Raw genomic sequence first — 13,465 nt, 5'->3', positions numbered from 1 at the left:
TAGAGGCATAGGAGGAAATGCCAGAGAATCCCCAATATGTCGAGTCTGGAGAGATGCTGCTGCTGCTGCTGCTAAGATGCTTCAGTCCTGTCCAACTCTGTGCAACCCCACAGACGGCAGCCCACCAGGCTCCCCCGTCCCTGGGATTCTCCAGGCAAGAATACTGGAGTGGGTCGCCATTTCCTTCTCCAATGCATGAAAATGAAAAGTGAAAGTGAAGTCGCTCAGTCGTGTCTGACTCTTCGCGACCCCATGGGCTGCAGCCCACCAGGCTCTTCCGTCCATGGGATTTTCCAGGCAAGAGTACTGGAGTGGGGTGCCATTGCCTTCTCTGGGAGAGATGGAGAGTCAGTGGAGGGAGAGGACAGGAAGCAGAGGAGCATGGTAGCATGAGGTCACACAGTGTTTCAAAGAGAAGGGAGTCTCCACTGCATGGCATTCCAGCTGAGGGCGGAGAAAAAGCATGCTTGCAGAGGGACCATTGCCTTTGTTTTGGTCAAGGTATGATTGGGTGGCTTCAAGGGAGGATGGGGAGAAAAAGTGGAGACAGGCAGTAAAGTTTCAAGGAGTTTTGATGCCACGGGGACCAGAAAATTGGAAGGAAGGTCTGCAATTGACAAGTGTAGTTTCTGCAGATGTTTGAATGCTGCTGGGAACAGTCGGGAGAGAGGGTGCAGGTGCCTGCGGGAACTTGAGAGGGGAGGGGCTGGGATCCCGTGAAGGCGCAGAGGGCTTGCCCATATCCAGAACCATTCATCGTTGGAGCAGGAGGCAGGCAGCAGAGAAGTGTGCAGACGCCAGGGACTCGCAGGAGAGCCCTCTGTTCATGCCCGTGGCTCTGAGCCTGGATGCCTCCCAACTGAGTCACCTTGCCTCTGAGTGTTTCTGTTTCCTTCTCTGTAAATTCGGGATAGTTGTGCTCAGAACTAGTGCAAGGCAAAGAGTGGGTTGAGCTCTCCTTGGGCGTCCCATGCATATCCCGTCCATCAAGGATGCTAGCCAAGATTCTGTACATTGAGAGGGAAACTCGCCGAGATCATTATGAAGTTTCTCTAATTCTTTTTTTTTTTAATTTCTTAAATTTTTTTTTATTCTCGTTTCTTCGTCTTAATTTTTTCTGATTCTTAAAGAATTGTTTAAATTGTTTCAGTATTGCTGTTTGTAAAACCAAGAGGAGATTTAGTTTGTGGCTGTGGTTCGTGGACCCCCTGGATAGAGAATCGCATTAGGACAGATACCTGCATGTCTGCATGAAAACTTTCTCATGGCCTGCATTCCTGTTCACGGATGGATAACTTCCCAGCAGACCGTTGTGTTGTCTTGCATGACCTCCTCAAGTGGCTACTTGGTATTATACAGTGGACATCCTAAATGCACAGCTTTTTCCTTTGATCACATAATTTATTAGGCCACATTCTAGGCGCAGTCACAACATGCACAGATTAACAACACTGCTGTGCTTACGCTCCTCCTTCTCAGGGGAGAGTTTGCCCAGGTCCTCATGGCTGCCGCAGCCAAGAGGTGAACCTCGATCCACAGCCTCTGACTCTCCTATGAGCCGAGGTCTTGAACCCTGAGGCTACGTGGGACCTGATTCCAACAAATGCACCTCTCTATATGTAGTAAATATCTTCTCAGAAAAAGTAAAATTTTATTTGAAACTCATTTCATCCAATAACAGTTTTAATGAATGCCTTTTGTGATGTCCCAAGCACCATGAAATAGGCATGAAGGGAGCTGGCCCTTTAAGGGAACTCAGGGGAGAATCCTGTGGGCTGAGTAGAGAAACCCCTGGGCAGTGCGGCTCCTCTCCTGCTTGCTTTGTAAGGCTGGGCTTGTGTGTAGTGTGTGGCTTGTGTGTACGTCCTCTGGCTGCCTTAAAGGATTGCATAGATCCGTCTCGGGGGCTGATCTTGGTCTCCTTTCCTTGCTGTTTGCTCCAGGTGGATTTGCCAGTCTTAATGGCAGAGCATCAGGTAGATGGCTCTCCCGGTTACCAAATGAACTGATGTTTCTTTGGAGAGGTGGCTCCCGCCCAGCCCTTCCTTATAGGAGGCCCACTGTGCTCTTAGAGGAGGCCCACTCTTTCCGGGGACCCTTTGACTTTCTCAATGGGCAGTCAATTGTTTCCAGGTTCTAGGAGCCCAACCCAAAGGGTAGTTCGTTACTTCTAGACTGCTGCGACTTTAGCTGTAATTAAGTTTTCTCTGATTCCCAAGTGCAGATCTTTTTTCCTTTTCCCCAAAGTAGTTCAAGGTCTTAATTATGTTGGTGGCGGCAAAGGCAGCCCTGGCGGATGGCTTGATGAACCTGCAGCAGTGCTTTCGGGGCTTTGGCTGCCGTCATCCTGAGCAGCTGGGCGGTCGCTCACCTCTCTGCTGGAGACAGACGGCCCAATTAGTCCTCCCCACTTCTTGGCTCTCGTGTCTACAGTGTCCACTGCCCAAGACACAGATGATTAAGTGACTGACTGGCAAAGGGACCAAAAAAAGGAATGTCAGGGAGGGACCATAGACGAGAGAGAATCTACTTTAGAGGGAAGGGTGACGTCTTTGCCCAGGATGGTCACGGTGCTGGGTGGAAAGACGTGGGTTGGATATGCTGCACAAACACCAGCAAGAGATAAACGGGGAGACAGTCACCGCATAGCTGCCCCATTCTCCTCTGTCTCTCCAGGAGTTCTACTTTTCCCAGAGCTGACAGAGCCACAGCATCACATGCCTAGCGGGTGCCTAGTGGGTGGGACCTGCGGTTGGCTATGAGGCCACATTCCCTGCGTCTTTCATTTCAGGAGCATTGTCTGGGACAACTAGTAAATTCCCAGGCGTTGCATCCCTAGCAGAGCCTTTTTTTCTTTCCTTTCAGCTCTTTATTTTGCCCATGTTCCCGTCTACGGTAGAGCTGCAGGAAGAGAACAGTGAATTCGCACATTCTTCACCTGTATCGGCCAGTTGTTCACATGTTGCCATTTTGCACTTTTCTCTCTTCTTCCTCCTCTCCCGCTTCTCTCTGTCCCTCACAAGAACGCATGGAGGTGTATGTGTGTGTTAGTTTCCTGATGAGCCGTTTCGGAGTAGGTCGCAGACACAGCACTCCTCCCTGATGTCCCTCAGTGAGTGGATCTGGGCAGATCATCAGTTACCTGACGGGGACATTCTCCTGCACTACTCATTCGTCACCCTGGTCAAGTTTAACCTCGATGCCGTTCTGTTTCTCACACACCTGTTGCAGGAAGGGGAGCCCCTTCCAGGGCCCGAGCGTGGGCTCTTGTCTACCACTCGGAAATGAATCTTCCGAGGAGACACATGTGCTGACAAAGCGAGAGACTTCACTGGGAAGGGGCGCCAGGCGGAGAGCAGCAGGGTGTGGGGCCCCAGGAGAACTGCCCTGCCACGTGGCTCCGCAGCCTCGGGTTTCTCGGTGATGGGATCAGTTTCCAGGCTGTCTCCCGTGGGGCATGCATTGCTCAGCCAAGATGGATGCCAGCGAGAAGGAGGTGGGAGGTGGAAGGACACGTGGTGTCTCCTTTTGACCTTTCCCGAACTCCTCCGGTTGGTGGCGGCTTAGTTCCTTACCAGGACTTCCTGTCGTAAAATAACTCACACAGATGGTTACTCTGGTGCCTAGCCAGAGTCGCAGTTTCAGTGTGCGTCCCCTAACACACCCATAGTAAAATTTCCCCCAGTTGTTCCAATAAGGCTCTGTTTAGCATTGATCAAAGCAAGAGAGCCCTGGAGATGCTACAAAGTGGGTGTCTGATGGTTACAGTCAAGGAGCCGGTGGGTGGGTTCGCCTGGAAGGGGGGGCTGTGAGGAACGATCTCCTAGAGGAGGTTACCCTTGAGCTGTTTCTCATTTAGACAAGGCAGGAGGGAGGGCAGGCAAAAGAGACAGGACTGAACGTGTGTGTGTGTGTGTGTGTGTGCATGCACATTTGTGAGGGGAAGGCTGGAGGCAGAAAATGAGGGATAATGTGAGACTGGAGAAGGTGAGGGACACCCTGGCCTTTGTCTCTTGCAGAGAGTTTAGAAAGACGAGTCCAGCTGTGGCGTGGATAAGAAGTGGGCGTGACAGCTGGAAAGGAGGGTGGGTTAGGGAGGGTCAGCTGTGCTTTTCCAGAAACGGGGCACCGGAAGTGTCCGTTCTTAGTCACCAACGGCTCCCTCCCCTCTGCATGTTAATGCCAGGTTTGGTTTTGTTCTTCCGGCTGTGCTGGGTCTCTGTTGAGGTGTGTGGGCTCCTCTAGTTATGGCTCATGGGTTCAGTTGCTCCGCAGAAGATGGGATCTTTGTTCAACATGGGATCTTTGTTCCTAGACCAGGGGTTGAACCCAAGTCCCCTGTGTTGGAAAGCAGATGCCCGTCTGCATATTGATGACAGTTTGGGGCTGGTGGATTGCCTTGTCATCCTGGAAAGAGTAAAATGGACTGGAAGGTGGGGCTCTCATCCCACCCTTTCCCCTGGGCCGCTTCCTGACCCCCTTGGCCGTAATCAGGGACAGGAGAAGGGGTGGCCCAGCCATCCATTCTGACGTCCAGTGAACGCTCACCTCGTTTGTCACTGAGGGAAAGAAGATGCTCTCGTTGGGCAGAAGCAGAGAATCGTGGTATCGGGGTGATGGACCCAACTTGGGGAGCAGTCGGGGGCCCTGGGGTTCCCTCCACACACCTTCCCTGCCTCCTCCCCTGTCTGTCCCTCACCTGTGAGAGCAGAGGGCTGACCACAGCATCCCGAAGAGGCTTTTGGGCTTTAATGATCTGCAGCTGGGGATTCTGAGTGGCGTTCTTTTCTCCATTTATTTCATTTTTTAAAAAAACATTTGTTTACGTATGTGTTTATTTGGCTGTACCCGGTCTCAGTTGTGGCACAGCGGGTCTTTAGTTGTGCATGTGGGATCTAGTTCCCCCTGCATTGGGAGTGTAGAGTCTTGGCCACTGGACCACCAGGCAAGTCCCGATTTAATTTGTCTTAATCCTTCAGCTTCTGAGTTCAGAAATGCTAGCTTGGAGGAAATGTCTTAAACTCTAGCCCTTTTCCCAGGAGAGCAGAAACATCTGCATGATTCTTTGCCTTCGTGTTCATTCTTGGGTCCCAGAGGTGGAATGGTTGACAGAGACACCTCGTCCCATGGGGGGCGGGGAGGAGGAGCCAGGCCGGGGGACCCCCTTCATGTGCAGCTCCGTCCATTGGGCTGGAGGCCTCAGTGTGGCTCAGCGCCCAACAGCCGATCCCAGCAGAGAACCCCTTGCCTGGGTGGGAGAACAGGAGTGGAGAGGTGTGGGAGGGTCTGGAGATGGAGACCCTGGAAGCTTCTTTTCTTTTTGAAAATGTTTATGTATTTAGCTGTGCCGGCTCTTAGTTGCAGCACTCAGAATCTTTAGTTATGCATGTGGGATCTAGTTCCCTGACCAGGGATCACCCCAACCCCCCTGCATTGGGAGTGCAGAGTCTTAACCACTGGACCACCAGGGAAGTCCCTTTCTTTACTTTTTAAATTAATTTAACTTTATTGGCTGGAAGGAGGGGGAGTTCAAAGGCTGTTTAAATCCACAGCTCCCAATCTGCACAGCCTGTGTGGGAGGCGTTCCTGCGGGGACCTCGAGTGGCTCTGTTGGGGGAGGACATAAGAGACATAGTCGGGCCCCAACAGAGTGTGGGGAAGGAGGCTGAACTTGACCTCCTCCCACCCAGAGCCGTAGGAGGTGAGATCAGTGGGGTCTGAAGGCCACTCTGAGCCGGAATGTGTTTTTCCTGGTCAGCTCGAGTCCTCGGGCACCGAGCTGCTCAAATCTGTCAGGCTGTGGCTCAGAAGAAAATGAGATCTCTGTTAGTTTGTAGGGTTGTGGTTTAGATGTTTCTTCTTGCAGTTTATTAGAAAAAGGAAGCAGAAAGATACTCATAAGAAATGTAAAGACACTTCTGTCGCCAAGAGAGACGTGTGGAACATGGGGTCCTTCTGTGGCCTGTGGGCTGTGTCATGTGTTCATTCTGCGTCTGGCTCCTTTGACTTGTCACAGCTGCGCTGTCCTCTCGTTTCAAGAGAAAGATAGAAAAGCATTAAGAAGGATACCGGCCTCTCCTTCCCGGTGGGCTGGCCTTTCCCTAGCTTATTCTGAGGTATCTGTGCTTTGCTGTTCTCGAGGCTGGCTGGCTCGTGTCCGCCTGGCTGTCTCATGTCCGCCTGTCTCTCTAGTGTCTGCCTCGCCTCTCTCGTGCCCACCTGTCTCATGTCCGCCTGTCTCTCTCGTGTCTGCCTGTCTGTCTCGTGCCCGCCTGTCTCTCTCATGTCCGCCTGTCTGTCTCGTGCCCGCCTGTCTCTTCCATGTCCGCCTGTCTCTTGTGTCCGCCTGTCTCTCTCGTGTCTGCCTGTCTCTCTCATGTCCGCCTGTCTGTCTTGTGCCCACCTGTCTTGTGTCCGCCTGTCTTTCTTGTGTCCGCCTGTCTGTCTCGTGCCTGTCTGGCTGTCTTGTACCTGCCTGGCTGTCTCATGTCCGCCTGGCTGTCTCGTGTCCGCCTGTCTGTCTCATGTCTGCCTGTCTCTCTTGTGTCTGCCTCGCCTGTCTCTCTTGTGTCTGCCTGGCTGTCTCATGTCTGCCTGTCTCTCTCGTGTCCGCCTGTCTCTCAGGATACCTCGCTTCCACTGTGTCTCCATCTTTCTAGAGGAACGGTCCCAGTGAGGGCCGAGCTGGGGACCCAGTCACAGGGCTGTGTGTGATATCCCCAGTTGGTGACGCTTTCGAATGGCCTGGCGCCACGGATGTGGCAGAAGGACAGACTCAGCCACGCAGGGAGGAGCAGAAGCCAGCGTGCGACCTTGGCCAGCCCCTTCCCTCACCCGGGCAGTTCAGGGGTCAGGACTGGTCTTCTGGCTTCAAAACCCGGTGACCCTAGGAGAGGAGGAGCCGAGTGAGATGGCGTTCCACGTCAGCACAGGCTTGTCTTGCAGCCGAGCGGGTGTGGTTACTGGCCCACAGCCGTCTTGTAGTGAGCTCACTGAGGGGTGCTAGCAGGTCGGCGTGGTGAGGGGCTACCTGTGTCCCAGAAAGTCCCTCAGCTGCTTTAGGTGGCCTAATCCCTGGGTTCTGGGCGTTTGGGTGATGGCACACGAGGGAGCACTCAGATCCACGCTGGACCAATGAGGAGTGCCGTAGCCCCTGGTGGACGCTCCAGGCTCCTCCCTGTCCTCAGTCATGGGCCAGTGACACAGCGAGGGGACGGCCCCTCTGCCAGGCAGTTTACCAGAAGCTTTTGCTGTCAGCCCAGTCTGTTTCTTCATAGCTCATTTCTCCTGACCCAGCCCACGGAGCAGCCTCCAGCTGTGGCCCTCCTGTCCGTGGTAGCCCTGTGAACACTGCTGCTAGCTGGCCTTGCCTCCAGAGACATGGGCCAAGGCCCTTTCTGTACTCATTTTCTGTCCCAATCCTGGTAGGGTTTCTATACTGCTCTTACTATAGCCATTTCCAAAGATTCTCTCCGTGGGTGGTGGTCTATCTGGACCCCCTCTGACATGGCAGCCCTGAGCCCCGGGATCCGGGTTTGTGGGGACACACCGAGCATTGCCCTTGGCAGTGCCCAGTGGCAGGAAGAATACAAAAGAGCCCTTTGGAGCTGTTTTCTTCACGTCTCTAAATGTGGAGAGCTGGGTGTGGACCAAGGGTCACGTGTTAGCAAGGCGCTGGCTGTGGAGGGAGACACAGAGGCTGTGGTTTCAGCCCAGGTGAGCAGAGTGGAAGACAGCTCAGCACGGTCTCACCCACGAAGCTGGGTGGGCATCATGGGCGCCTCCGCAGCCATTTCCAGTTCCTCATTCTGCCGTCTGATGTGTCATGTGTGCGCACATCCAAGGAATTGGCCTTGGCGCCGGCCCTGGGGACTGTGCCTAGGGGGTGGCAGCCTCAGCTTTCACCTGTAACCGCAGGGCTCGCTGTCTGACCTTGCCTCCTCCGGGCGCAGGTGGTGCTCCCCACGTTCATTCTAGAGAAGCGGTCCTTGCTGGAGATGTACGCGGACTTCCTGGCGCACCCTGACCTGCTGCTGGCCGTCGCGGCGGGGGCCACGCCCCAGGACCGGGTCATCGGCTTCGTGGAATATTACCTCACCGCCTTCCATGAGGGCCGCAAGGGCGCCCTGGCCAAGAAGCCCTACAACCCCATCATTGGCGAGACGTTCCACTGCTCCTGGGAGGTTCCTAAGGATAAGGTCAAGGCCCGGAGGACTGCCCTCCCTGCCCCCGCGGGCCACGAACACCCAATGGCCGACGACTCTTCCAAGAACTACAAGCTGCGGTTTGTGGCCGAGCAGGTGTCTCACCATCCGCCCATCTCCTGCTTCTACTGTGAGTGCAAGGAGAAGAGACTGTGTGTCAACACTCACGTGTGGACCAAAAGCAAGTTCATGGGCATGTCCGTGGGGGTCTCGATGATCGGGGAAGGTAAGCCGTGCTGAGGGGTGGAGCTGGGCTCTGATGGAGGGACATTTGTGTACATGATGGGTGCTTGAGGGTGTGCGTGTGGACTCCATTCTTTTCACTTCATCACAGAGCTGGGGGTAAGCGGACAGGCGGGAACTAGGGATGGGGCTTGCCTTTGGGGACCAGGTCCTGGCCCTTTGCCAGTGGGGCCGAGGTGATGCAGGAAGCAGGATGCGGCTCTTTGCCTGTTAGGCTGGCTTCTTCACCTTCTCCTCATGTGTGGGCCACCAAACAGATCCTTTTATTTCCAGCTCCGTATGAATATTAGAGTTGGCTTCAAATCTATGAAAACACATCTTTACTCATGCTCATCGGTGTTCTGGCTCACAAACAACGTAGCTGCTCAGTCGTGTCCGACTCTTTGTGACCCCCATGGACTGTAGCCCACCAGGCTCCTCTATCCATTAAATTCTTCAGGCAAGAATACTGGAATGGGTTGCCATTCCTTTCTCCGGAGGATCTTCCCGACCCAGGGATCGAAACCAGGTCTCCTGCATGGCAGGCAGATTGTTTACCTTCTGAGCCACCAGCGATGCCCTGAGCATCATAGAGCTGCCTGTTCATTATCTGCTCATAAATAATTCTCAAGACAAATCTCTGGATGCTGGGCTTGCAATTCTGAATCAAGAACCCAGTGTAATCAGACCATGCATGGATCACACATTCCCCTCTTAGTGGATAGCTATGAATGCAGTTTATTGTTGGAGAAAAACTTTAATAATCCTTGTTAAATTCAGGTGCCTATGTAAGTGTTTCTTCAACTCCCTTTTAGTCATCAGTCCCTTTGAGAATCTGGCCACAGACTCTCAGAAAAGAGAAAAAAAATCCAACACAAAATTTGGCTTTCGGGTTCAGGGTATACATGGCTCCTCAGAAGCCCTTCCAGAATTCCAGAAGATTAGAGTACCTCCCATTGACTTAGTAGGCTTTTATTGAGCACCTAATGTACACCAGCCATTGTCTTGGGAGCCATGAATACTTGAGTGAACAAAATACGCGGAAGAAAACGTGTCCTCATGAAGCTCTCTTCTGCTGGGGAAATACAGTGGTGGGTGCTTTAGAAGGTGTTCAGTGCTAGAGAGAAAAATAAAGCAGGGAAGGTGGACCTGGGAATGGGGGGGACAGGGTGGTGGAGCTAGAGGACGGGCTGGAGTGGCAGCTGGATAGACCTCACTAAAAAGGAGGCAACTGGGCGAAGACCCCAGGGGGTGGTGAGGGACCCCAGGGGTGGTGAAGGACCCCAGGGGGTGGTGAAGGACCCCAGGGGTGATGAAGAACAGGCCTTGTAAATGGCCTGCTAAGTGTGTCTGACAAAGAGAAAGAGGCCCTGGGGACCAGGGGCAGGGGGTCCCTGCATGCTGGACTGAGATGGGAAGTCATGTGCCTGGAGAAGGGAGGGAGAGAGGGGGAGAAGATAAGGTCAGAGAGAACTGTGGCCAGGGAATGTGGGAGCCTGGGGGCCATCCCCTGGGGTATCCGCTGTCACTGATGCTAAGTGAGCTGCGAAGATGTGGGCTTTGAGTAGAAGATTCTGTGAACTGACTTGCATTTTAGCAAGATTGTTCCAGCTGCTTGTTGCCGCTAGGTCATAAGAGGAGAAAGGGGCACAAGGAGACCAGTCAGGAGACTATGATGAGAATCCAGGCAGGAGATGGTGGTGGCTTGGGCCAGGGCAGAGATGGTGGGGTGGTGACATGGGGCGGGAACCTGGGTGAATAAGTGGAGCGATCAGACGTGGGGTGTGAGCAGAAGGCGATGCCGAGCCTTTTTGCTTTGTTTCTGTGTGTGCTCAGTCATGCAGTTGTGTCTGACTCTTTGTGACCCCACGGACTGTAGCCCACCAGGCTCCTCTGTCCATGACGTTTTCCAGGCGAGAATACTGGAGGGGGTTGCCACGCCCTCCTCCAGGGGATCTTCCCGCCCCAGGGATCGAACCCGTGTCTCTCGTGTCTCCTGGGATTCCTCAACCCTAGTGCCACCTAAAATGCTGCATGATTGTTGATGCTCTTCCCAGCACTCTACACTTCATACCCGTGACTCATTCATTTATTTTTCAGCTGCAAGTCGGTCCCTCCTGATCTCCCCCATCTATTTCTTTCCTCCCCTCTGGCAGCCGCCTGTTTTTTCTCTGAATCTGTGTTTCTGCTGTGTTATGTTTGTTCATTCGCTTTGTTCATTTTGTTTTTTTAGATTCCACCTATAAGTATATCATACAGTGTTTATCTTTCTCTGTCTGACTTATTTCATGTAGTATAATACCGTCTAGGTCTATCCCTTTCATCACAAAGGGCAAAATTTCATGGTTTTCATCATTACTGTTTCATTGTGTATTTATACCACAGTTTCTTGATCCGTTTGTCCGTTGGTGGGCACTTACGTTGCTTCCGTACCTTGGTTATTGTAGATGCTGCTGCTTCTGAGCACAGGGCTGTGTATCTCTTCCAATCGGTGTTTTCGTTTTCTTTGGGTAAATGCCCAGAAGTGTGATTGCCGGATCGTGCGGTGGTGCTCTCCTTAGCTTTGGGGAAGCCTCTATACTGTTCTCCATGGTGGCTGCACCAGGTGATGTTCCCAGCACCAGTGAACAAGGGTTCCCTTTTCTCCACAGCCCCACCGGCATTTCTCATCTCTCATCTTTTTCACGATGGCCGTCCTGACAGGTGTGAGGTGACGTCTCACTGTGGTTTTGATCTGCCTCTCCCTGTTGATTTGAGACACGGAGCATCTGCTCATGCGCCTCTTGGCCGTTAAGCGGCCGTGCGGACTGCTGTGTGTCTCTTCAGATCCTCTACCTCGTTGTCAGTTGTTTGGCTTTTTAATGTCGAGATGTGTGAGTCCTTTGTCTGTTTGGAACATTAACCCCTCATCAGATGCATCTGGGCAGATGTGAGCTGTGAGAGGCAGGTGACACCAGGCTTTTGGCCTGAGCAGCTTACAAGGATGGAAGAGCCCTTCGCTGAGGCGAGGGAGACTGGAAGGGGCGCGGGTTTGGAAGGAGGAGTGCACAGGGGTCCAGGTGGGCTCTGTTAGGGTTTAGATATTCGAGGGACGACTTGAGCAGACGGTGACTCTGCATGCTGGGGTTCTGTGGGGAGGTCCCAGATGAGTTTAAAACGTGTCACTTAGGACCTGGAGACTCACGTCTGTTGAGTGTAGGGTCGGCCTCTGACGTTCAGGGTCTGGGCTCCCCCGTTCCTTAACGGGCAGCTGGTAGGGGCAGCGGCCTTCATTCACCTTGCACACCCGGGACAAAGCTCTTAATGACGTGTGTTGGAGATCGCGTCATGCCCTTGCTGTAGCATCTCGAGCAGAGCTGGGATTTTCTGCTCTCGGTTTTCCTCTGTGCATGAAAATTCTCCTTCAGACATCTCAGTGGAGTGCTAAAAGCGAAGGAAGAGTCTGGAGAGACTCTGCGAGGCCCCCTGGGGACCCCACCCCGTGCACTCCTGCCTGGACAGGCCCGGGAGGCTTGCCTCTCATTCTTGTGGGGCTTTCAGTCTGTCTCAGTCCTTTCAGTAGCTCCATCTCCCTTTCTTTCATATTAATTAAGGGTGGGCTCTGTAACCCACCGTTTTTCTTGACTTTTCACAGAAAATGCTTCTCAGTTCAGTTCAGTCGCTCAGTTGTGTCTGACTCTTTGAGACCCCATGAATCGCAGCATGCCAGGCCTCCCTGTCCATCACCAACTCCCGGAGTTTACTCAAACTCATGTCCATCCAGTCGGTGATGCCATCCAGCCATCTCATCCTCTGACGTTCCCTTCTCCTTGCACCTTCAATCTTTCCCAGCAGCACGGTCTTTTCCAGTGAGTCAGTTCTTTGCATCAGGTGGCCAAAGTATTGGAGTTTCAGCTTCAGCATCAGTCCTTCCAATGAATATTCAGGACTGATTTCCTTTAGGATGGACTGGTTGGATCTCCTTGCAGTCCAAGGGACTCTCAAGAGTCTTCTCCAACACCACAGTTCAAAAGTATCAATTCTTTGGCGTTCTGCTTTCTTTATAGTCCAACTCTCACATCCATACATGACTACTGGAAAAACCATAGCTTTGACTAGATGGACCTTTGTTGGCAAGGTAATGTCTCTGCTTTTTAATAAGCTGTTTAAGTTGCTTATAATTTTTCTTCCAAGGAGCAAGTGTCTTTGAATTTCATGGCTGCAGTCACCATCTGCAGTGATTTTGGAGCCCAAAAAGACCAATGTCTGTCACTGTTTCCACTGTTTCCCCATCTATTTGCCATGAAATGATGGGACTGGATGCCATGATCTTAGTTTTCTGAATGTTGAGTTTTAAGCCAACTTTTTCACTCTCCTGTTTGCCTTTCATCAAGAGGCTCTTTAGTTTTTCACTTTCTGCCATAAGCGTAGTATCATCTGCATATCTAAGGTTTTTGATATTTCTCCCGGCAATCTTGATTCCAGCTTGTGGTTCCTCAAGTCCAGCATTTCTCATGATGTACTTGCATGTAAGTTAATAATCAGGGTGACAATATACACCCTTGACATACTCCTTTCCCAATTCATAACCAGTCTGTTGTTCCGTGTCCAGTTTTAACTGTTGTTTCTTGATCTGCATACAGATTTCTCAGGAGGCAGGTCAGGTGGTCTGGTATTCCCTTCTCCTTCAGAATTTTCCACAGTTTGTTGTGATCCACACAGTCAAAGGCTTTGGCATAGTCAATAAAGCAGAAGTAGATGTTTTTCTGGAACTCTCTTGCTTTTTCAATGATCCAACGGATGTTGACAATTTGTTCTCGGTTCCTCTGCCTTTTCTAAAACCAGCTTGAACATCTGGAAGTTCACGGTTCACATATTGCTGAAGCCTCGCTTGGAGAATTTTAAGCATTACTTTACTAGCATGTGAGATGAGTGCAATTGTGCGGTAGTTTGAGCATTCTTTGGCATTGCCTTTCTTTGGGATTGGAATGAAAACTGACCTTTTCCAGTCCTGTGGCCACTGCTGAGTTTTCCAAATTTGCTGGCATATTGAGTGCAGC

General features: G+C 52.1%; 1 protein-coding gene across 12 annotated transcripts in view; it reads left to right on the top strand.

Moving 5' to 3' along the window:
- OSBPL10 (oxysterol binding protein like 10) overlaps positions 1–13,465 on the top strand; it is a 343,446-nt gene that overhangs the window by 311,350 nt on the left and 18,631 nt on the right. For all 12 annotated transcript variants that reach the window (XM_086365654.1, XM_086365647.1, XM_086365644.1 and 9 more), the window contains one exon: positions 7,953–8,430. In XM_086365654.1, the coding sequence (XP_086221780.1) occupies positions 7,953–8,430 (478 nt within the window). The remainder of the gene's footprint in view (positions 1–7,952; positions 8,431–13,465) is intronic.

Source organism: Bos grunniens, chromosome 22 (assembly GCF_055505025.1).
Source record: "Bos grunniens cultivar Pamir isolate PY7600 chromosome 22, Bosgru_T2T1.0, whole genome shotgun sequence".
NCBI classification, from domain to species: Eukaryota; Metazoa; Chordata; class Mammalia; order Artiodactyla; family Bovidae; genus Bos; species Bos grunniens.
The sequence above is the reverse complement of the archived record's forward strand: the minus strand, read 5'-3'. Positions and strand labels throughout refer to the sequence as shown.